The following is a 22,487-nucleotide window of genomic DNA, read 5'->3' as shown; positions in this document are numbered from 1 at the left end:
GGAATACCTCTTATTGTCCTTTGAGTCTTGCATGAGGAAATGGAGGTATGTTCACTCTCCTCTCTTTACCTGGAAGTCCAGGAGTAGTTCTTGGCTTTAAAGAACTAACACTTCATATCTCATTTAGTTTGAAATATGTGGACCACACGCCTTTCATGGAATATTAAACTTCCTCCAAAAGAAGTTTCTCAAGTGATGGAAACCCATGAAGTTTTTCCTTTTAGAAAAAATAACGTGAGTGTGAAGCCTCAGCCACCTCCTAAACCTTTGACCTTGTGCTTCTAAATTACCCAGACAGGCAGATAATCCCAGCTGCGCCCCTCCCAGGTTCCCATCCCCCTTAAAACAGAGATTCCTGAGTCCATTTTATTTAATGTTTCAACAGTATCCTTTTAATAGTTTCCAATAAATGCTTTCAACTGGGCAATATACATATCATGCTTTCCTTGTTACTGGCCCGTCAATAAATATACAAAAGTCTGAGGAAGGGAGTATTGTGAAAAATCAAAATAACAATGGTCACCAGACACATGCAAACAATAAAATACTCTTGGAAAACTCAAAGTGATTTACAAAAGGCATAACTATGACACAAAGGTGAATGAACCATTCTATTCTTGTTCCGGAAGCACATTTTATCTTCTACAGAAGTGGGAGGTTTCCTTCCTCCTACTCCCACTAAAACAGCATTGAATGGACATTGGCTAAGAAATTGGTCCTTGGTGTCATAGTCTTGATGTACAACTTTTTGAGGGGTTTTGTTGGAGAAATCCATTCTGCAGGTTAAAGTCTGCAAAGTATAGATATGAAGGTGTCTTTTGTCCCATTTTATTTTTCACCCAGTGCTAATTTAAAAGGAGCCCTCAGGAGACATAAAAGATTTATGATTACAGGAAAAATTACCTCTTAAGCTCTCAGCTTTGCAGGCTTCTCATCTTTCCTCTTTTAACTTTGCAAAACAATGAAATGCTGGCCCCTCACTAATAGAAGCAAAGCCCAGGTGAATGACTTAGCCCAAGTCACTGGTAGGAATGATGTGTAGCCAAGCTGCGCTTCTGGAGTTACACTATAATAACGTCAAATGGGAGAGAATGCATCCTAGTCCATGAACTTCAGGCAATAGTACAAGTATAGTGCCCCTAAGAGATGGAAGCTCTAGACTTCCTTATTCCTCCTTCTCCACTTCCTTTCTCTCTTTCTCCCTCTCCTCCTATCTCCTCTTCTTCTCCTTCTCTTTCTCTTCCTCCTCCTCCTTTCCACATTCTCTTCCTCCTTCTTCTCTTCTTCCTCCTCCCTCTCCCCCCCTTCCTCTTCCTTCTCTTCCTCCTCCTCGTCCTTCTGGTTCTTTTTCTTTTTGTCTGAGAAATATTGCCAGTTAAGCATATTAGTTTAGGCAACAGATAACTTTTTATAGAGGTCTAATGAAGGAGGCCCCATTTTATAGGAGCTCTTACTATAGAGATCTAATCTCTTCTATTATAAGTAGCCTTTGGAAGTCCCAGAATGAATGGGGCTTTCTGAAGTTGTGAATGAAGACCACAGAGGACTTGAGAACCAAGGGATAAAGCCATTAATCTTTTATTGGGCCATAAACCTGGTATCTGGTAATAAGACTGAGTAGGTAGGAAACCCTGTTAACCTTTTGAGATTCCCCAGGCACTTAACTTTCTGAGTAGCACCGTCATTGGGAACAGAAACTGGAATGTTAAAGTATAAACAAATACGGCCATAAAAATACTCAAACAGGATCTACACTGCTCCCTCCCCCACTCCCCCAACCTGTGCAACCAGTGGCTACTGTCTATGCTCTTTCATGTCCACGGCTTCTCCTTGGTTACAAGAGGCCAGAAGGCACTTTCATATTGTTTTTGGACATCACTAATGGGGTCAGTGGAAGGGGACACCACAATAGTACGTCATGCAAATGTAATGTGACTTTTCATAGCCCTTCAAGGAGAGAATAGGTGGCCATTATAACAGGAAAGTTGCCGAAGTCCCTCCTCTCACAATTTTGGTTCTAGGACCAGACAGAAAGCCTTTGAGCCTCAGAAACTCAACTGCCTTCCTGGATCTTCTATGAGATTTGAGTGAGGGGAGTCTGAGTAGGGACTTAGCTCTGAGAGGAAGTCTTCCAGGGAACCCTCCCACATCTTCCTGATGAGCTGTTGGGACCCAGACCTTGCTGGTTAAGACACTGAAGGATCACAGCACAAAGGGTAAAAGTGGAAGAAACACAGCTGTTTATTATGAATCAACTTAAACCCTTTTTATGCTTCTGACAAAGTAACAAAACAAAAAAAAAATCATACTAATTACAGGACCTCCAGGGTTTCATATTTCAAAAACACAGATAAATAGCTTACTACAGATAAATAGCTTGACCCTTTGGGCATTCTCAATAGCATTGGGAAAATTTCCAGGGCGTCTGTGGAAAAGGATGTATAACCAGTACATCCCAGTCCCCTACCCCCATGGAAAGCAATGCCTAGGGACTGGGCCCCTAGATGGACAATATGAACCCATTCAGATTTCCTTTCAGGAACCAGTTCCTCTTAGCTCTGGGGGGGGGGGGGGTGTCCTTAGCATGCGGCTGTCATCTGGGAGGTGGGGTGGAGGGAAGGTTGAGGATCAGAAAGATGCATTTATGGCTTTTTTTAGACGCCATCCATAGCATACCCCAGGGAGTGGGAGGCTTAAGTCAAAATCTTGCCGATGGTTAATTGGGCCCTCATTTCAGAAAGCAATGCTCTTTTTATAAATTGACTGACTTCAAAAAACAAAGCACAATAAACAAAAAGGAGTAGAAAATGTTATGCTAAAAAAAAAAAAAAAAAAGAACCCCAATGAAATAATCAGTAGCACATTGCATCTGTGAGTGTCCCAGCTCCCTGTATTGGTTATGTGTGATTTCTATCCAAGGTCATGGAATAGGTGTTACACCCCAATCTTCATGTCCACGTTCTGTAGGTTCCGCGTCTCATCGGCTGTCATACACTGGTCTGGGGTCTCCGACGGCTCCTTGTTCACCAAATGCACCATCTCCTGAGACTTGCTGGCCTCCCCGTTGAGTCCGCTTGGCTTTCTGTCCTCCACAGCTCCATTCCCATTGATCACCAGCTTTTTCTTCTGCCCACACCTGATAATGTAAAGATCATATGAGAAAAGGGTGCAATGACCCAATCATCAGCATCACGGACAACATCATTATCACTATGGTTTATAATCGTCCTTAGTATGTTTCCTCTTACTGACTTTTAACAGTTGGCACTTCTTCAAGTGAGGTCCCCTGAACCAGCAGTAAAAGCATCAGCAGTGAGCTTGTTGGAAATGCAAATTCTCGGCCCCAGACCTAGGAGTGGGGCCCAGGATCTGCGATTAAAGCCCTCACAGGGTTTCTGATGCAGTGGTCACAGCTCAGGAAGCCAATGCGGTTATTATCCCCTATTACAGGTGAAGAAACCTTGGGGTCAGAAAGTTCAGTAACTCGCCCCAGGTTACTCAACCCCTGTAGTATCTGACTCCCAAGTTCTAGTTCTCATTTCACCATGCTACGCAATGGAAATGTTTGCCTCTATTAGTGCTTTAGCAATTTCCACAGACTCAGATAAACCATCAACATGATGATCGTCAATCATTCTGATTTGTGTATTCAAGAAAGTCCCATTAGGTGGATGGGACGAGATTAACCAAAGAACGTATATGCATATATGCATAGCCCATGGACACAGATAATAGTGTGGTGAAGGCTTGGGGCTGGGTGGGGGTTAGGCGGAAGAGGCAGGGGAGGGGGGAAACGGGGGATATCTATAATACTGTCAACAATGAAAAATAAGTCCCATTACTTCCTCTCACAGTCAACACTGTGTTGGCCTTGTCAGGGTTATTACTGCATGTACTGAGAAGAATGAAACAACATTTTTCTAGAACTATAGGCCGTATTGCTTTTTCCAGAACATTGGTTACCTTCCATATAACCCTGGTTATAGGCGGTTGAGCTACACAAGGCAAAAAGTTCAGCTACTTTAAGGTTTCTCACTACTAACATTTCTTAAGATTCAAATGCCAAAGGTTTTCTATGGAAGAGCATGACCTTGATCTTGTCCCTGTGTCACAGCATTGTCATAGCACCGCCTCACCCCACGCAGCCTGACACAATGCTTCCTCTTTCCTGTAACACGATCGCTGCTGCACATCTAAAAGTCAGACTGTGCTTCATGAAGACACAATTGCAGATCCTCACAACTACAGGTGGAGTGGGGGGAGGGGGCAATGAGCCAGCATTTATTGGACACCTCCTGAGTGCCAGGCACTTCACATGTAACTTCATGTAATCCTCACAATAACCCCACAATGCTGCTCTTATTCCCATTATATGTCAGTGGAAACTGAGGCCCAGGGAGTTTAATAACCAACTTGAGATCACACAGCTCATAAGACAGAGTCAATGTTCAACCCCAGGCCTTTATGACCCAAAACCTGGACTCGGCCCAGCTCTCTTCATGCTGCCAACCATCTGGAGACGGGGAAACAGTATGAAGTCGGAATTGTTCACTTCGCCGCTGGATATTTGGAGTTGCCAGACAAAGCCTCTATTATTCATGATTGTGGGCCATTCCTGCTAGGACTGCCAAGGCCATAAACTTTAATCTCTTGTTTGGGGAAATAGAAATTGTACCTCCTCTATAGGAGTTAGATCCTGTCTCCTCTGGCCGGATGTTTGATGAGGGCAGCGGAAGGATGCCTGACCAATGCTGCAGACCCGTGGGACTGGGAGTATGGATGCTGTCCACATAGACAAGAACGGGGCTCGGGAGGCGTGGTGTTGAGACGTTACTGCCGCGTGACCTGGGCAACTCACTTACCCTCTCTGAACCTCAGCTTGCTTCCCTGTAACATCAGACTAGTAAGAGTACCACCTTCACAAGGTGTGGAAAGCCCTCAGCACAGAGCCTGGTACTGCAATACATGCATCTGTGAGTGTTTTATTTGCTGCTTTTACAAACATTTTGAGTGAGGAAACCAAAGCCGTGGATAAGCACTTGGAACAGTATCTGGAACACAGTAGATGTTCAAGAATCACTGGCTGTGCCCTGGCTGGTATGGCCCAGTTGGGTGGGCATCGGCCTGTGCACCAAAAGGTCTAGGGTTCCATCCCCAGTCAGGGCACATGCCCAGGTTGTGGGCTCGATCCCCAGTAGGGGGCGTGCAGGAGGCAGCTGATTGATGTTCCTCTCTCGTGTCGATGTTTGATGTTTCTCTCCCTCCTTTTCTCTCTACAATCTTTTTTTTTAAGAATCACTGGCTGTGGTTGCCAATATAATGAGCACCACAGAAGATAGGTTTTGCTTGCTTCTCTGGTTGCCTCCACCACCTTGTTACATTACCATGAAGGTGACTTAAAAGCTGAAGGTGGAACGCTGCTCATGCTATTCTAGATTCTCAGGTGGTATTTCCGGTGTTCTTTGAAAGAGAGGTGTCTCATTAAAGTAACGGGTGCTTGAGAAGTTGAATGAAATACTGCAGGAAAGTGATTTATAAGCATAAAATGCTTGGGCATTAGGGTGAAGTGAGGATTCATGTTCTTCACGCAGACAAAGCTGGTGTTGAAAGTGGAGGCCATCTGACCTGTAGGGCTTGGGCCTTGTCCTGCCCACGTTTCCCTGTGGATTTACGCGTCTGTTACCTGCCTGAGTTCTTTCAGGAGGGCAGGAGGATTCTCATAAATAACCCAGCCCAGTATGCTGTGCTCCAGGCATCTACATAAGCACTTTAAAAATTCAAGTCCCAATTTTTTCATTCTTCTTGGAGAAATTTTAACAGGAACATCAGCACTGAAGGGACTGGGAGGTCATCCAGCCCAGCCTTCTCATTGTGTAAACTGGAGACTGATCCCAGAAGTCAAGGCTGTCATCTGAGATGGCATCGCCAGCTATGGCCGAACGATGGTGTCTACGACTTTAGGATTTTCTGAGTCCAAAGGTCAGAGATCTCCACCAAACTCCACCTTGCCTTGAAATCCTTTCATTAGCTGTGCACACAGTGACCACATGATGTGGAAAGACCCAGGCTAGAGCCTTGCCAGGAGAGGGTGGGCAGGCTGGGTGATGGGGTGAGCACGGGGAGGGAGGGCACGTACATTTAGGGCACAGAGGAATTTCTTTAGGGGGTAATTTAACAACCGACCTTATGTCTCTTCTATCTGACAATCCTTAAAGCTATTTTAGAGCTGTATTGTGCTTTGTGTTAGAGCTGGGCCACTAGCCACATGTGGCTATTGAAATTTAAACGAATTAAAATAAATAAAAATTTAAAATTCGCTTTAAGTGGCACTAGCCACATGTGGAGTGCTCAGTCGCCCCCAGGATTTGTGGTTGTGGATCGGGCAGGACAGATGTAGAATCTTTCCGTCATCGCAGAAAGCTCTGCGGGGCGGCTGTGTTCTCCAGGGTGGAACAAGGTCGGGCGAGCAGGGATTAGGGAGCCAGGCTGCAGTTTAAGGGAAGGCAGGACCGGCCACACAGAGGGTGGTGGCGGCCCACTGGGGTCTACAGGAAAGAGGATTATCTCCTTGAGAGTGAAATCTGGCGAAGGCCTTTTCTGCAGTCGGTGTAGAAACGTTCCTGAATCATTCCTGTTTGGTGAAGCCTTTCCTGGTCATCATTTTTCTCCTCTTTGTACAAATCGGATACATTCTGTAAGGGAAAGGACCTAACTTCTTCCCTTAAGCCTCAATGACTATATAACAACCCAACTGACTCCTAAAACCATAGTTTTCTCTTAAGGACAGTGAATAAAGTACAATTTTCATTGTAATTTGCAATTCAGCGACTCTGGTTACATGAAGAACAGCAAGAAAAGGTGATGTGGGTTATGATGGGGATGGAAAGAGCTAATGGAATAACGGGACCCCCACATAAGCATCTTTAAGATGACATGATTCACAGATGCCGTTGTCATGGACACCTGTGGCCAACCCTTGAACATCAACTTCAGTGACTAATGCTTTTCCATTTTTATCTTTTAACCATAATTCATACGACAGTGCCTGGCACAGAGTATGTGCTCTATACATGTCAGCTGAGTCCCATCCAACAGGCCAATGTTGCCACTGAACCTCAAGATTCTTTTAGGGAAAGGATGATACTTTTTGTTTTTAATCTTCTCTTTCTCCTTGCCAGGGTTGACGGTCATAGCCCGCCCCTCAAAAGATGTCTGCCGAGTAAAGAAATGCCTGTTGTAGTTCCCTGCTTTCAACCAAACTTTCTTTGATGAAAACAGGATTCTGTGTCTCCCTAAAATGTAATGCTCAAAGCAGAAAGGCCCAGCCTTTAAGAGGATTAGAAGGCTGGCGACTTCAGAAACACAGCACACATGAAGGGGCCTGCGAAGCCATAACCGTTCTTTAGTTGCTTGGCAAATCTGTTTTTGATTATCAGATCAGGACATGGTAATTTACGGCGCCCAGGCAGCTACTTTCCTGGTGAGATACGTGCTGTGCTGGATCCCAAGTGTCCCTGTTTGCCCGTTGCTAGGGTGACTGCTGGCCTTGGGAGGAGGGGGAGGGTGCAATGGGGCCCTTCTTGCTGCTCACATGATGGGGGAGCGAAGTGTGAGCTAACCAGCTGCACTGCGGGAGCTCCGGCTGCTCTCAGGGACAGCTGAGATGCTTCTTTGAGGTCTCCCCCATCCACAGCACCAGGGGCCACGTTTCCATGGTGACGTGCAAAGCTCATGGACTGTACCTGTGAGCAGTGGCCGTGCATTCTAAGGCTTGGGGCAAAGGACTGATTTCCAACAATAGGAAATTCACATTTAACTGAGCAAAAGTAACGCTAGAGAAAACAAGGACGCTGAGGGAAAGTATAAAGACTCTTTGTAAGGGGTCCCTCAAGTCACATTATTTAAATTCAACTAAAAATAAAAAAGTCTCTTTCCGTTTAGTCATAGGAGACTTCCAGGAGGGCTTTCAGATTTCCTTTCCTAGTTTTTGTTCCCTATACAATCAACTGCCACGACTATTTTTATCGCGCCCTCAAAGGTACAGAGAGCAACACAGCTCTTCGACTTTAATAGAGCACTTTTATTAACTGGTAGCGTCAGACGGCATTATTTAATTTCCTCGGATAATTAGAGATACTTCCTGGGCCCCTACAGCAGTGGAATTAGGTATTTGCTGTTTTCCAAAAGCCAATGAGAAGGATTCGATCATTTTCTCCAGGTCTTCTCCCAACCCCGGGGGCATTTTTCTGGCCTATTAGATGATTCAGTGATACAATAAAGGGGACCCTCGCTTGGAAATAAGATTATTTTATCTTAAAGAACTCTCAAGAGACATTTCCAGAAGGTTTAATGTTCCCGAGCATATGCTCAGAGCAAAAACGCATCTTGAAAGTGTCTTAAACAGGAAATTGAGACTCGTATTTGTGGAGTATCCTTGTCTAAGTTCATTTCTTCTGTTGCTAGAATGACTATTTTCCTTCATTTCACTTGAAGTGGCTTTATTTCTGGAGCCTGGTCACAGCTCAACCAGGAATATATGTTGTTTAAATAGTTGCTGAAACAATCGGCCTTGGTTGAGGGATGGAGGGAGAGGAACCTTTGATGAAAACAGCCCCCATGTCAGTTCTAGGGATTTGTCTGTCTTTATTCAGACTTTCCTACAGGGAGTTCTTCATTATTTCATAGACCACACTGCCAGGGAGCTCTCCGAGGCCAAGATCTGAATCCTTTCAACTGCTGTGTCCACAAAATAGAAAACAGTGTCCTTACAAAATTAACACACAGACTCAATGCCTGTTTTAAGTAAGGGTTCTAGAAAGCTCCATGGGCATCAGATAGGAGATGACCAATCCCTGAATCTTTATATGGTGTTTTTGTGCATTGTGAATGCACTTAATAAATATTTGGTTTAATAAATCAATAAATGAATATATCATTTTATGCCTTTTTGGTGAGGTATTTCATAATTTTCATCAGATAGAGTCTCCACGGGATTTAATCTCAAAATAATTAAGATCGCCCGGCCAGCTGGCTCAGTGGTTGAGCATCGACCTATGAGCAAGGAGGTCACGGTTCAATTCCCGGTCAGGGCACATGCCCGGTTTCCAGCTCAATCCCCAGTGTGGGACATGCAGGAGACAGCCGATCAATGATTCTCTCTCATCATGATGTTTCTATCTCTCTCTCCCTCTCCCTTCCTCTGTGAAATCAATTAAAAATATTTTAAAAAAATAACAATTAAGATCCCCAAGAGATTCAACCACTATTTAGAAGGGGAGGTTCAGGTAATTACATGCCAGAGCAGGGCTTCTTCTCCTGTACCGTGCGCATGAATGCCTGAGGCCTTGTCCAAACAGACTCTGACACAGGAGGTGGGGGGGGGGGGGCTGAGGTTCTGCATTTCTAACAAGCCCCCAGGGTGCTGAGCTGCTGGTTGCAAGGGCTACGCTCTGAGCAGCAAGAACATAGAGCCCAAGTTTCAATGATGCCCTTCCAAGTCGAAGGTTCCGTGGAGCATCCCCTTACCTTCTTCGGCTGTTGACCGCAATGCAAACGGCGAGGATCAAAGCCAGGGCCAGGAGGGACGCCAAGATGATCAGCCACTCTGGTGGGAGTGAAGAAAAAGACACCTGTGACCTTGGGAAATACATTTTGTGAAAATAAACATGCACTTTATAAAACGGACCTGGCCCAAACAAGAACCACGGTCAGCACTACAGATAAATTCGACCAAATGGCCCAGCCAGTAGGCAGATAATAGGAGAAGAGAGATTTTGCTATAGCTGTTTGTCCAACCGGCCTCTTGTGTTAATCCCTCACCATCAGTCAGGATTCCCAAGTCCCTCCAGGAGAAACATGTTTCCAAAAAATGTAGAAGGAACTGTTGAAACTTGTAGATGCCCTGGGTGTAGTTATTAACCAGACGAAGGAAATGTATTCTTCCCTTAAAAGGAACTTTCCTTTCCTATGTAAGAGCACCCACCTTACATTGATTAGAAGCAAAAATGGAGGCCATATACTAGTGAGTGGGAGAAAGGACAGTCCTATGGACGGTTGAACTTGTGCACATTCACGGGCGGGGTAGGGGGGTCATTTGGCAAAACTTGTCAAAAGCCTTCAAACTGCACATGCTTTCGATCCAGCAGTTACACTTTCAGGAATTTAGAGGACCTAGAATTAGCTAGGAAGATGTTCATTACTGTGCCATTTATAATGGCAAAAGTTGAAAACAACCTAATATCCAACAATAAGGAGTTGCTTGAATAAATTAGGGTTCATTCATTATATAATATACTACAATGTGGGGGAAAATATGTAATCACCTTGGAAAGTTGTGGGCCCCCCCAGTTGAGAATTGTAGTTTGCTAAACAAAGCATGTATGGTGTAATTACATGTTTATATATAAATTACATTGAAAATGACAGGAAGGTCATCTCTGAAAATAACCATGGCACTTCTGGATGGTGGGGTCGATAACTGATTGGTATTTTTGTCCTTTTGTTTAGTTGCATTTTCTAAAATGTCTGCAATAATTAATGCATCACTCATGGACTCATAACATGCTATACACATGTTTTTAAATCAAGATTTAAAGTATTAAAATATGACTGGACAACTTGAATGAAGTCAGCTGCCAAGTGGGCTGTGTATCTGCGCAATGAACTACAGCTTGGGAAACAAGAAAGATGGACAGTCAGTCACTGCCCATTCGCCTTTGGGAGTCTTGGTTCTCCTCTGATTTCCTGCTCAGGGAGCGCTGCCTTTGCCTGACCTCTCCCTGGTTAGGTGAGCTTGGGGAGCAGGGACGAATCAGGAGGTGGGGAGACCCTCAGGAGAGAAGCACTTCTCTTCTTTCCTGGGTCTCTAGCCCTGAGATGCCCCCCATTCCCTCTCACTGGGGCTGGGGAAAATCCAACTGCCTGATTATTGCAAATTTCATCCCACCCATCGAGTCTTCCCTGGCAGCCCACGCCTTCTCCACGTGCTCTGCCTCTAGCTGTGCCCAGGCAAGCTGAGGCAAGGGGGCCGGGCCCACAGCACATTCTTCCCTTTCCCACGGGAGGCTCAGTTTGGAGACCTCTGAAGAGGGGGGGTAGTATGCAACCTTGGGAAAACCCTTCCTTTTTTGTAATCCTAACCCCCCTTTACAAATGCTTGACTTTGAGCCCAAGTCAAGTAAAGCATTTGCTTCGAGTGACTTAAGTCTTGACACTCAGGAGAGCCAGCTGTCTTGTCCCCTCACTGCACACGTAACACATTCTGAAACTTTGTCCGGATCAGTGAAGACCGTCCCTCAAGAAAAAGCACTTTGGGGACCAGAAGAATGTTTTCACTCCACCCAATACCCTGTCTGCAATGTGAGAGGAATGTTACACATGTCACCCCCAACCCCAGAAAGAAAGGGGAAACTGAACCACGATAAGCAGGACCTGGGTGTGACATGGAGTCCCCTGAGCGGCCATGCATGTGAGGAGAAAGCTTTTGGACCTAACGTGGCCCTGCTTTGGGACCTGGGACAAAAGAACGTTCCATCTTTTCCGATCTGTTACTGTCATCCATCTTTAGCTTGCAAAGAGGAACTATCAGTTTCAAGGGTTGGACATTTAGGAAAATGTGCTTTCAAACTGGTTGCTTCTTTCTTTCTGGGACATTCAGCGAGACCTGCTTTTAGCATCATTTTTTTTTTCCCCTCACAGCTCAAAACTCACCTGGAATTTGAGGTTTCCTTATAGGACCCGAGGTTGTGTTGGCCTCACCTTCTCGACTCCCACTGGAGTGTCCTAAGGGGAAAAACAACATCTGTCAATCAAGCTTTGGAGGGCGTAAGGAGGCTTACAGAGCAGCACATGGGGCCAGCCTCTGCGTCCTGCAAAGCTCTCTATACACTGAAGGTGCAGGCATTTATAAAGGGCTACAAGACTCTCCCCAGAAACATTCCGTTTGATGCAGGCCAATATATTATTGAAACATGCTTTGTATTTGAAGAATGAACAGTTTCTTCTGCTAGGAAACAAAAGAAGAAAACAAATAAAAATCTCAGACTGAAAGGAAGCATCACAAGACAAAGAATCCACAAGTTGGAGCAGGAGGCTCACCAAAATGAGAGAGGCGTCATGTTGTAAAAGAAACTCTAAGACATTCTGTGAGAGACTCACCCAAATGAATAAGCTCTGCTTTTTCTTTGTGTGTGGGGTTTTTTTTGTTTGTTTTCCTTTTTAAAAATATATATATTTTTAACTGATTTCAGAGAGGAAGGAAGAGGGAAAGAGAGAGAGAAACATCAATGATAAGAGAGAATCATTGATCAGCTGCTTCCTGCATGCCCCCTACTCGGGATGGAGCCTGCAACCCAGGCATGTGCCCTGACCAGGAATCAAACCATGACCTCCTGGTTCATAGGTCGACTCTCAACCACTGAGCCAAGCTGGCCAGGCTCTTTGTATTTTATATGCTTCCTTTACTGCTCCCACTAAAACGAAAATATCCCACTAACATGAACTCCTACCGAGTGGGATTCCACTGCTGAATCCTGAAGGCCTCCAAAGGATAAAAAACAAAACAGGGAAGTCCGTGTGGGCAGCCAATGAATGAAGATGGCTGGGCTTATAGTGACAAGCTCTCCTAAAAGAGTCAAACTTCAGACTGTGCACAGTCTGATTATGGTGATTATTTTAAATAGGTTGGCTCTTGCTTACGCAATCTCACATTTTTGTTAAACTCGAGTTTTACCATATGTCTGGCCATTTCAACATACCGCATGCCATGGTGACAGTGGCTTCTCACTTGACAAACCTCAGAAAGAGCCAAGACACTTTCTCCAGTTGCCTCCCAGAGTCTGTGGTCACTGGCCAGTGTCCACCTGCACAGGTCAGGGGGTACTGGCCATCTAAACTGGATATCACTAGCCTTGAAAACCACCTCAGAGGTGCAGTCACCCTCACTGGTCTTTCCCTGACTCACAGCAGCCTCTGCTATTTGAAAGGGAGGCCATGAGGGGATCATAATCCCTTTATGTCTATTTTCCAAAAAAGTGCTCCCAGCAAGGAAAGATCTGGGTGTGTGTATACAGCCAGATGGAACCGCCTGTTTGAACAATAGACACCTGCACAGAAGTCAAACAAAAGAGGCCGCTCCCGCCCACTTCAAGCAAAAGCCAAGAAGATGGACTAGATAGAGCAGGTCTTGCCTTGCGCCCCAGAGGTCTGCAAATGCAGCTAGGGAAGGGCTGGCACGGAAGGCACGCTCTGCAAAGAGGAACACTGAACCTTCAGTTGGAGATGAGATCCAATCTGAGATGTGTGCACAGAGATAATTCGACCGGCCTTAACTGTGAGAAAAACAGTCTAAGGCAGTGCTTCTCAAGCCTAATATAGGTGGAGCGGGAGGATCTTGAGTCAGTAGGTCAGGATGGCTGGGGATTCTGCGTTTCCGACCAGCTCCTAGGTGGTGTCTCTGCTGCCGGTGTATGGACCGCACTTGGAGTTGTTGGAGTCTCTTGATTTTAGACAGCATGCCTTTTAGTATCAGCTCCCTGTCGTTTCTAAGTTACTTTCAAATTCCTGATGCCTCGTGTTCTTCACAAGAACTCCAGGAGGTAACCGAGGCCAGTGTTCTGATCTCTTTTTTTCTAATAAGGAGACTGAGGTTGGGAAAGGTTGACTGCCCCACCCCAGCGCTCCAGAGAGCCTTGGACTTCGGTCCTTACTTTAGAAGCATTTTTTAAATATATTTTATTGATTTTTTACAGAGAGGAAGGGAGAGAGATAGAAAGTTAGAAACATCGATGAGAGAGAAACATCGACCAGCTGCCTCCTGCACATCTCCCACTGGGGATGTGCCTGCAACCCAGGTACATGCCCTTGACTGGAATCGAATCTGGGACCCTTCAGTCCGCAGGCCGACGGTCTATCCACTGAGCCAAACCGGTTTCGGCTAGAAGCATTTTTGATGAGCCTACTACATCCCTGTCCCCGTAGGTAAAAGGTTATTACTAAAACCACCATGTAAATGTCCATCTTCATTGCGTTTTAAGTGTGCGAGCCTGTAAGCCTGGAGGCAACTCTACTTCCAATGTAGGTATGAAGGCAGGACAGTAGCTTATAAGGATGACCTCACTTGCATGGGGCGCCTGGACCGCCGATGCTTGGGGTCACCTCGGTAAGACAGCACCAGCACAGCCTTTCAGCGGCCCCAGCGCTACTGGTCATCAGGAAACCTGCTTCGTGGCAGACTTTTGCTGCCTGGAGTAATGTTTCCAGGAGTGTGCTCCGAGTCACAGCGAACAGGAATCCATTGACTGATGCGTGCCGGGTGGCAATTACGGTCACCACAGGTTGCTTTCTCTAGACCAGTGATGGCGAACCTTTTGAGCTCGGGTGTCAGCATTTTGAAAAACCCTAACTTAACTCTGGTGCCGTGTCACATATAGAAATTTTTTGATATTTGCAACCATAGTAAAACAAAGATGGATTTTTTTGATATTTATTTTATATATTTTAATGCCATTTAACAAAGAAAAATCAACCAAAAAAATGAGTTTGCGTGTCACCTCTGACATGCGTGTCATAGGTTCGCCATCACTGCTCTAGACTGTGCTTGTGAGAGGCAATAGGAGACCCCTGGCTTTGAAACGTGGCTCTACCACTCAACTCACTAGTCATGGCAACTCAGCTAAGTTACTTAGCGGCTCTGAGCCTCGGTGTCCTCTGTAATAGTGGGATACTAGTACTTCTTATGTGGGCCACAGGGTATGTAGGATGAGCAAGTGAGTTAATAATAGATGAAACATATAAAATATGTTTAATTTCATATATGACTATTGACCTACAGAAATGGCAGTTTGATAGGGTTCATCCTACTACACAATAAATTCTGATGAAATTCTAGCTGTTATGCCATGTGCTGGGGGCCAGATCAAATGCTTCAGTGTATGCTATTATTTAGTCCAGCGGTTCTCAACCTGTGGGTCGCGACCCCTTTGGCGGTCAAACGGTCCTTTCACAGGGGTCGCCTAAGACCATCCTGCATATCAGATATTTACATGACGATTCATAACAGTAGCAACATTACAGTTATGAAGTAGCAACAAAAATAATTTTATGGTTGGGTCACAACATGAGGAACTGTATTTAAAGGGCCAGAAGGTTGAGAACCACTGATTTAGTCTTTTAAACCAGACTTGATGACAATTATTATTATTATTTTATTGGTTAGGAAATTGAGTCTCAGATCCTTTCAGCAACATCCCCAGTTTGTATGTGGAGGAGCTGGGAGCAAACCTTTCTTATTCCAAAACCCAGGTTTTTAACCACTCTGATGTCATGAAACGTTACCTTGAGACCCTGCTTAGGTTCTCCCTGATCCTGTCAGATGGAAGAATTTTCTCCAAAGCAGTCGTTCTCAAAGCACAGTCCCTGCTCCAGCCTTACCAGCGTCACCGGGGGACTTAGTAAAAGTGCACATGCTCAGGCTCCACCCCAGACATGCAGGATCAGAAACTATAAGGATAGGGCCCAGCAGTGGGGTTTAATAAGCCCTTCCCGCAATGGTGACGCATGCTAAGAGAGTTTGAGAACCACTTTTTGAGAGACAGTGACTCAAACATCATTCATTAATAATCAGCAGGTTCAATGATGACGAGAGTAAATGACTAACGCAGCTCAAACTCACCAGTTGGTCCAGATCTTTGAGTGGTATGGTCCCTGGGGTCGGAAGATGAGTCTCCATCTTCTGTAAGGAACAATCAGAGAAGGTTCAGTGCGGTGTGTTCCGGTTACACTGCCATCTGCATTTCCTCACGTCTGCCTTTTCATGCCCTTTGCTTTTTATCACAAAGCTTAGTCTTTTAAAGGTAAGCAAAGGAGCCGTGAATGGGTCCACAATATTAATCTCTATTCATTTCTTAATCCACTGATCAGTGGGCTAGAGATTTCATCAAAATTAGGAAACCTGGTCCAGCATAGACCATCAGGATGACCAGAGGAAGTGTGGCTTTGGTAGAAGCCCAATAACTGTAACACATGAACAAAATTATCATGATGTGTTCACGGGTCTGAGGTTGGGATTTGATACTGTTTCTTTGAAATAGGGACTCTATGTTTTGAATGATGACAAATGTGATCACTGGGAATGCATGTATTCTGTGGCTTAGGTCATGAGACATTTAAAGAGTATTCTCCGAGGCAGGAAATAGAAAAGGGTTTTGGTATGCATACAAGATCTTGGGGTTAAATTCAAAGAAAGAAGTCAACTGCTTATTTAAAGAAAATGTCTGAAAATAAGTGAAAAGGAAAGGGGGAGATGATAGCTAATGTGTGACTAATGTATTCCTGGTTATTAGAATATGTTTCAAATTGTAATATTTTTCAAAAATGAAATCTGCATTTTCAACACCAAGAGTTAATATAATTCATCTTCTCAAACATCCATCACCAAAAGGCTTTCGAATCGCTAAACTCTGGATCCCCAGGTCAGATCTTGGATTTAGCATATGGAAACTCTTATTTTTCTTCCTCCTCCTCCTCCCCACACATTTTCCAAAACTATACTGGAATCTTAAAACAAAACAAAAAAGGACAATGGTTTCATAAAATGGCTATAGTTACCCATTATGAAGGTACCTATAAGGAAAACGCCATAGTCTGATCCCCACCATTTCCCATAAGATGGAGGTAGGTGATCTGTAATCGCTTGTGTACTTGTATAGAGGAGACACATTACTTTGTTCCTTGGCTCATGGTTAGAATAATGAAAAACAGAATTTGCTGAAATGCCAGGACCAGCACCCTCAAAATCACTACCACCATCACCATCACCACCTCCACCAGCACCACCACCACCACCATCACCACCACCACCACCAACAACAACATCACCACCACCACCACCACCCCCAACAACAACACCATCACCATCACCACAATTTCAAATGTTTTCATTCTTAAGGTTAAGCATAAAGACTGAGAAAAATTGGAAGAAATGAGCACTTTTTGAATTTTGAAAGAAAACAAAAAATGAGAATTGGATCCCTTATTAACCATTTAATCCATGGAGAACCATGGAAATCTGTTGGTACCACCATGGAATATAGAAGAAATGAGAGTACATGGATATCAATTTTGTAGAAAGCATTTTATTTACTAACAATAATCTATGTAATCTTTAAAATTTAAGTTCATTATGTTGCATGACGGGCCTCATTTTGCTAAGAAAAATTAGACAATGTTCTAAGGTTCACTTCTACAGAAAAATACTGAAAATGATACTTGGAAATTTTAATGATTGAGGGTAGAACCATGTTGAACAAAGAATCAAAGGGTGTGAGGGGTTCTGTCTTGCCAATATTGCCAAGGTTAGTATTTTCTAAGACTATGTTCCTTGAAGCTTGTGTTCAAGTAACCCTTATTTTATTTACTAACTAGAGGCCCAATGCACGAAATTTGTGCAGGAGTAGGCCTTCCTTCCACCGGCTGCTGGCACCAGCTTCCCTCTGGCACCCAGGACCTGGGCTTCCCTTGCAGCCCCAGCTTCGTCCAGAAGGTCATCCGATCTAATTAGCATATTACACTTTTATTATTATAGATGCCACATTCACATAACTTTCATTATTACATATTGTTGTAATTCCATTTCATTATTAATTATTGTTCATTTCATACTGTGCCTAATTTTTATAAATTAAACTTTATCAGTAGTCCCTCCTTATCTCTGGGATGGGCAGCCGAGGAAAGAGGCCACGCAAGTGACATTCTGGTTTTCTGTCACCACAGCAGTCATCTGTTTTATATATTGAGTTCTCATAAGATTTATTCTTCTTTGGGGAGGGGAGGGAAAGAACTTATGCTACAAAAAAAAAAAATTACAGTCGTTCCTCCTTATCTACTGGGAATATGTTCTAAGACCCTAGTGGATGCCTGAAAAGTGTGGATAGAACTGGACCCTATATATGCCATTTTTTTCCTATACATACAAACCTATGATAAAGTTTAATTTATAAATTAGGCACACTAAGAATTTTTACAACAATAATGAAATAGAACAATTACAACAATATACTATAATAAAAGTTATGTGAATGTGGCGTTAGGGAGTAAAATAAGGGTGACTTGAACACAAGCACTGCAATGACATGACAGTCTACCTGATTACGGAGATGGCTATTAAGTGGCTAAAGGGTGTGTAGCATATATAGTGTGGCTACACGGGACAAAGCGACGATTCACAGGTGGAGACAGAGCAGGACGGCATGATATTTCATCAAACTACTATGAATAGCACACAATGTACAGTATGAATTATTTCTGGAATTGTCCACTTGATATTTTCAGACTATAGTTGACCATGGGTAACTGAAACCATGGAGAGCAAAACCCTGGATCAAGGGGGGACTACTGCATGTTTAAAATCACTCATCTTTAATAGGCCTTAGTGGTAAGAAGTACTTGAATAACCAGAAGGAGAGGATTTTAGTTTCTTAGCCAGAGTAGGTATTTTCCAGTTCCTTTTTCTACAATGTCAGTTTTTTAACGCAAATGGAGAAACAAACAAAAAAGCAGAAGTAAGGAGGACTGTTTGAGAAAACCAATCTCATTCTGGGTCCATGTCCAACTTAAATGAATGTCATCTTCAGCCATCTATTTGCCACTACAACAAGAGAGATAGTGCCTATTTATTAATAGTTGGTTCCATCATAAAATTTTAAGTGTGCATCATAATTAGAGATTTATCCACAAGCCCTTCACTAAAAGTAAAATTCACCAATCCATCACCAATAGGAGGTAATACATTCAGAGTCAAGGTATTAGTATATGGAAATTATTCACATGTTGGGTAAAACCTTACTAAATAGGCAGCATGTTATTAGTTGAATCAAATAAAATAGCTAATATTTAACTTCTTTGACCTACAAAACTATCAATTTCACATGGATCAACTTAATCTATCACAAGACCAGAAACAAGGCAAAGAAAGAAATTCTGCCATAACAACCAAGTCACAAGAATAAATAGGAATGACATCAGCAAATGAAAGCATTCTTAATCTCAATTAAGTCTAAGTTTACTTACACTAGAATGATGACATGATTAAAAACCCTTCCCAAGTCACAAATAAGCCTAATCACAGCCTACACAGAAAACGTCCCCTATAACATGAAAGTATGTGTTGTTTTTCTACATTACCTGGCAAGGGACCATCAACATTAACGTTGGAATCTCCGTCAACAGTAACTTCAGTAACTCCAGGGGACTCAGTGTTAGCAGGGGTCACTGGGATGAGGGTTGTGTACTCCTTTGTGTCTGGGGAATGAGGAGTATAACCTCCCACTGAAGTAGCTGAGTCTTCAGGAAGATGTCCACCTCCGCCATCATGCCTATCTGTGTAGAGGTGGAGTCTATGGTGAACCGACATCTGTAAGGCCACCACCCATCGTGTGCTTGTCCTTAAAACATGCAATTACTGCAAAAGCTTCCCACTTGTTATTTGTGAACACAGAGCAAAAGATAGTGTGATCTACACTATTGCACAGAATCTATATTTTGCAATTGACAACACCTGGACATCACTCAACAGAAGAGATTTTGGTGATCCTAATACCCAGAGAAGACATTCGTTGTAACATCTACCTGGGTTGTTAAAGTGAGGATTATGCCACTACAACTGTGACCTTGAAGGCAACTCAGGTTCTAGATAATCTTGAGCTCTTACTCAATTGGACCCACCTATAATGAAGTGGAGGAAGCATATCTTTGAATTAAAAAGTAAATATGCTGTCTGTGATTGGAATAGCCAATGCAAGATTCCAAGGCCTGAAGCTTTATTTTTTTCCTTTTCCAGAAGGCACTGCTTCTTAATCACTAACTCCATGGTCCAGAGTATAAATGGCAAAATATTATAATTAATGCGAGGGAAATAGAAAGTAATATAATTCAGATCTTTATACCAATTATAAATCACAAATAAGCCATTTAAATCTAGAATTTAAGAAACCTGACCTTTAAGATTAAGACATATAGTTGCATTTCATGTACAATGGCTTCTAAAAAGTCTCCAACGCAGAAAAATCAGAGGCCCATCACCAGCACACCTTCTAATCAGAAGTAACAGCACAACAGCCAATGAATGCACCTCCACCAAAGACACTGTGCAAAGACACCCATAACTGAAGCCATCCTTACTGCTAGGTGTTGGAGTGGACATCATTGGCTGGTCTTTATCTTCTTCGAAGCCTCCATGTGATGTAGAGAAGCTCTGAGTATGACTCTGCTCTGTTTCAATGAGGGATGAATCCAGCATTAATTTGAAGCCATAAAACAAATCCTGTTATTTTGCTGACAGAGAGGATCTAGCTATATATAGTGTTAAACAGGCGAGAGTGTAAGAATACCAAGGCTTGTGCATAACATTTTCATCTGATTGATAAGAACATACAACAGAATTCTGTTTTACTAGTTGGCTGTTAAGAGCCTTTGTTTGTTTTTCCATATAATCAACAAAGATAATGTGCCAAACATGAAGCCTGAGCCAAAACTATGTCTATCCCAGATCATCCTGACCCAAGGTAACATTGCTTCCAGTCACCAAGGAAAACCAGAGTACACAGACACAGAGGAAGAGTAATGTTTGAATCCCAGTGTTCCCATCAGCAATCAAGAGCACCCAGTTGTGTGTCAAGAAGTGGTATGATCGTAACCACAAAAGAGGAAGAAGTTCATCTAGTATAACTTGCTCAAGTAACTCAGATCAAATGTATAAAAGGAAATACGTTAGTCCCTCCTGAAGAACATTAAATTAAAGTTCCCATTTTACTCTATTATTAGGTTTTTGATCTCATCTGTGGATGAGGATTCTCATCACTGTGCTGAAACTCCAGGAAACGCTTGCCTGGGCAAACACAGGGCCCTTACTGTAGTCCATGCAATCTGAGGTTGAACTACTGCCCATATGTGGAATCGCTTTGACTGTTTTGAGTTAATTTCTTTTGTGTTCTTCTAAGAAAAGTACTGACCTCTGAGTTACAGGTGCAAGCACCCCATAAAGCACACCCATAAGCCATGCCCCACCACCAAGTAAACATTACAACCAGGAGAGAAACATTCACCAAATCCCAAACCAAACATCAGAACAAAAGTCAACAGGGACATAAAGTGGAAATACAAGACCCTCGATTGGCGGGACCATTCTTTGGCTTATCTGCATCCTATTTAATGCTTAACACTGTGCTGGTTACATTATTTTATTTATTTATCTTTATTGTTGAAAGTATTACAGATGTCCCCCTTTTCCCCCAGTGACCGCACTATTGTCTGCGCCCATGGGTTATGCATATTGTGCTAGTTACATTTCTGACAGTCAACACATGCTTGCTGACTTTTTCCTTTGTCTAAAGGGCACACATAAAGAACTCTGTCCATTATGTGCAGCAAGCAGTGAAATAAGGCCCTCTTAATTCTGGAACTCTTTCATAGTCTGTCAAGAAATTATGAATGACTTTAGGCTGATATCTAGGATAGCCCTGTACATATAATGAAAATTAAAGCTGTTAGAAGTTTAGCATTGCTTCTACCAGATGTTTAGTGATAGGAAGAAGCATTAGCAAATGTTCTCATTTTGTACCCGGGCCCTGCCACCTTTGTCAATTGTCAATAATATGCCTTGCCCCTCTTCTATAGGATGATGTGATTTCCCTATTTTCTATGACTGTATGTCCCAAACTTGTCTTTTCACCACCATTAAAACAATCCTATCCCTCTTCTGCTTTGACTGAAGAAAATATGGGAATCAAAAGAAGGTGGTCAGTGCCCAGCCAGTGTGGCTCAGTGGTTGAGTGTCAACCTATGAACCAGGAGGTCACCCTTCAATTCCCAGTCACGGCATATGCTTGCGTTGCAGTCTTGATCCCCAGTAGGGTGTTTATAACTCACTCTCCCTTTCCCTTGCTCTGAAATCAATTTATATATATATATATATATATATATATATATATATATTTATTTATTTATTTTAAAAGGGGCTGGTCAGTTAAAACATAGAAAAATCACTGTTCTAGCCGTGGTCTTGGATGACACTACCATAACTACTTAGGGAAGGAAAATCAAGTTGAATGGAGTCGCACTTTTTTTTTTTTTTTTAAACATAAAGTCATTGACTCTGGAAAGTACCAAGAATAAAGGAAAATCACATTTAAAGACCTCCACCAAGAAAATATAGAAGAAATAAAGACTGATCCACAAAGCACTAAATACACCATTCCACCACCAAGCTCTGGATCTGGGCCAGTGTGAGCAAGAACTGAAGCAGGAACACAAGTCAATAAAGGGCTGAGTGTCGTTATCCTTACGAGTTGTCATTGGAAGAGGTTCTGTCCTGTCCCAGTCTTCCACCAAATGTGTGTTTGAATCTTCAGAAGGCTGAAGTGTTGTACTATGGCTGGAGTCCATATCTGAAGGAATTAAATCATTGTTATAGTTGGATTTCCTAAACCACTACC

At 43.2% G+C, this 22,487-nt stretch overlaps 1 protein-coding gene across 1 annotated transcript in view; it reads right to left on the bottom strand.

Moving 5' to 3' along the window:
• Positions 1-369: 369 nt before the first annotated feature.
• Positions 370-22,487, bottom strand: part of CD44 (CD44 molecule (Indian blood group)) — a gene marked incomplete at its 5' end in the record, with an annotated part of 53,340 nt that continues 31,222 nt past the window's right edge. The window contains 7 exons of the mRNA XM_014446107.2: positions 370-3,136; positions 9,526-9,604; positions 11,710-11,781; positions 15,671-15,730; positions 19,180-19,374; positions 20,176-20,265; positions 22,338-22,439. Coding sequence (XP_014301593.2) covers positions 2,935-3,136; positions 9,526-9,604; positions 11,710-11,781; positions 15,671-15,730; positions 19,180-19,374; positions 20,176-20,265; positions 22,338-22,439 — 800 coding nt within the window. The remainder of the gene's footprint in view (positions 3,137-9,525; positions 9,605-11,709; positions 11,782-15,670; positions 15,731-19,179; positions 19,375-20,175; positions 20,266-22,337; positions 22,440-22,487) is intronic.

Source organism: Myotis lucifugus, unplaced genomic scaffold (genome assembly GCF_000147115.1).
Source record: "Myotis lucifugus unplaced genomic scaffold, Myoluc2.0 scaffold_502, whole genome shotgun sequence".
Lineage (NCBI taxonomy): Eukaryota > Metazoa > Chordata > Mammalia > Chiroptera > Vespertilionidae > Myotis > Myotis lucifugus.
Note: the sequence above shows the minus strand (reverse complement) of the source record. Positions and strands in the feature narration are given on the sequence as shown.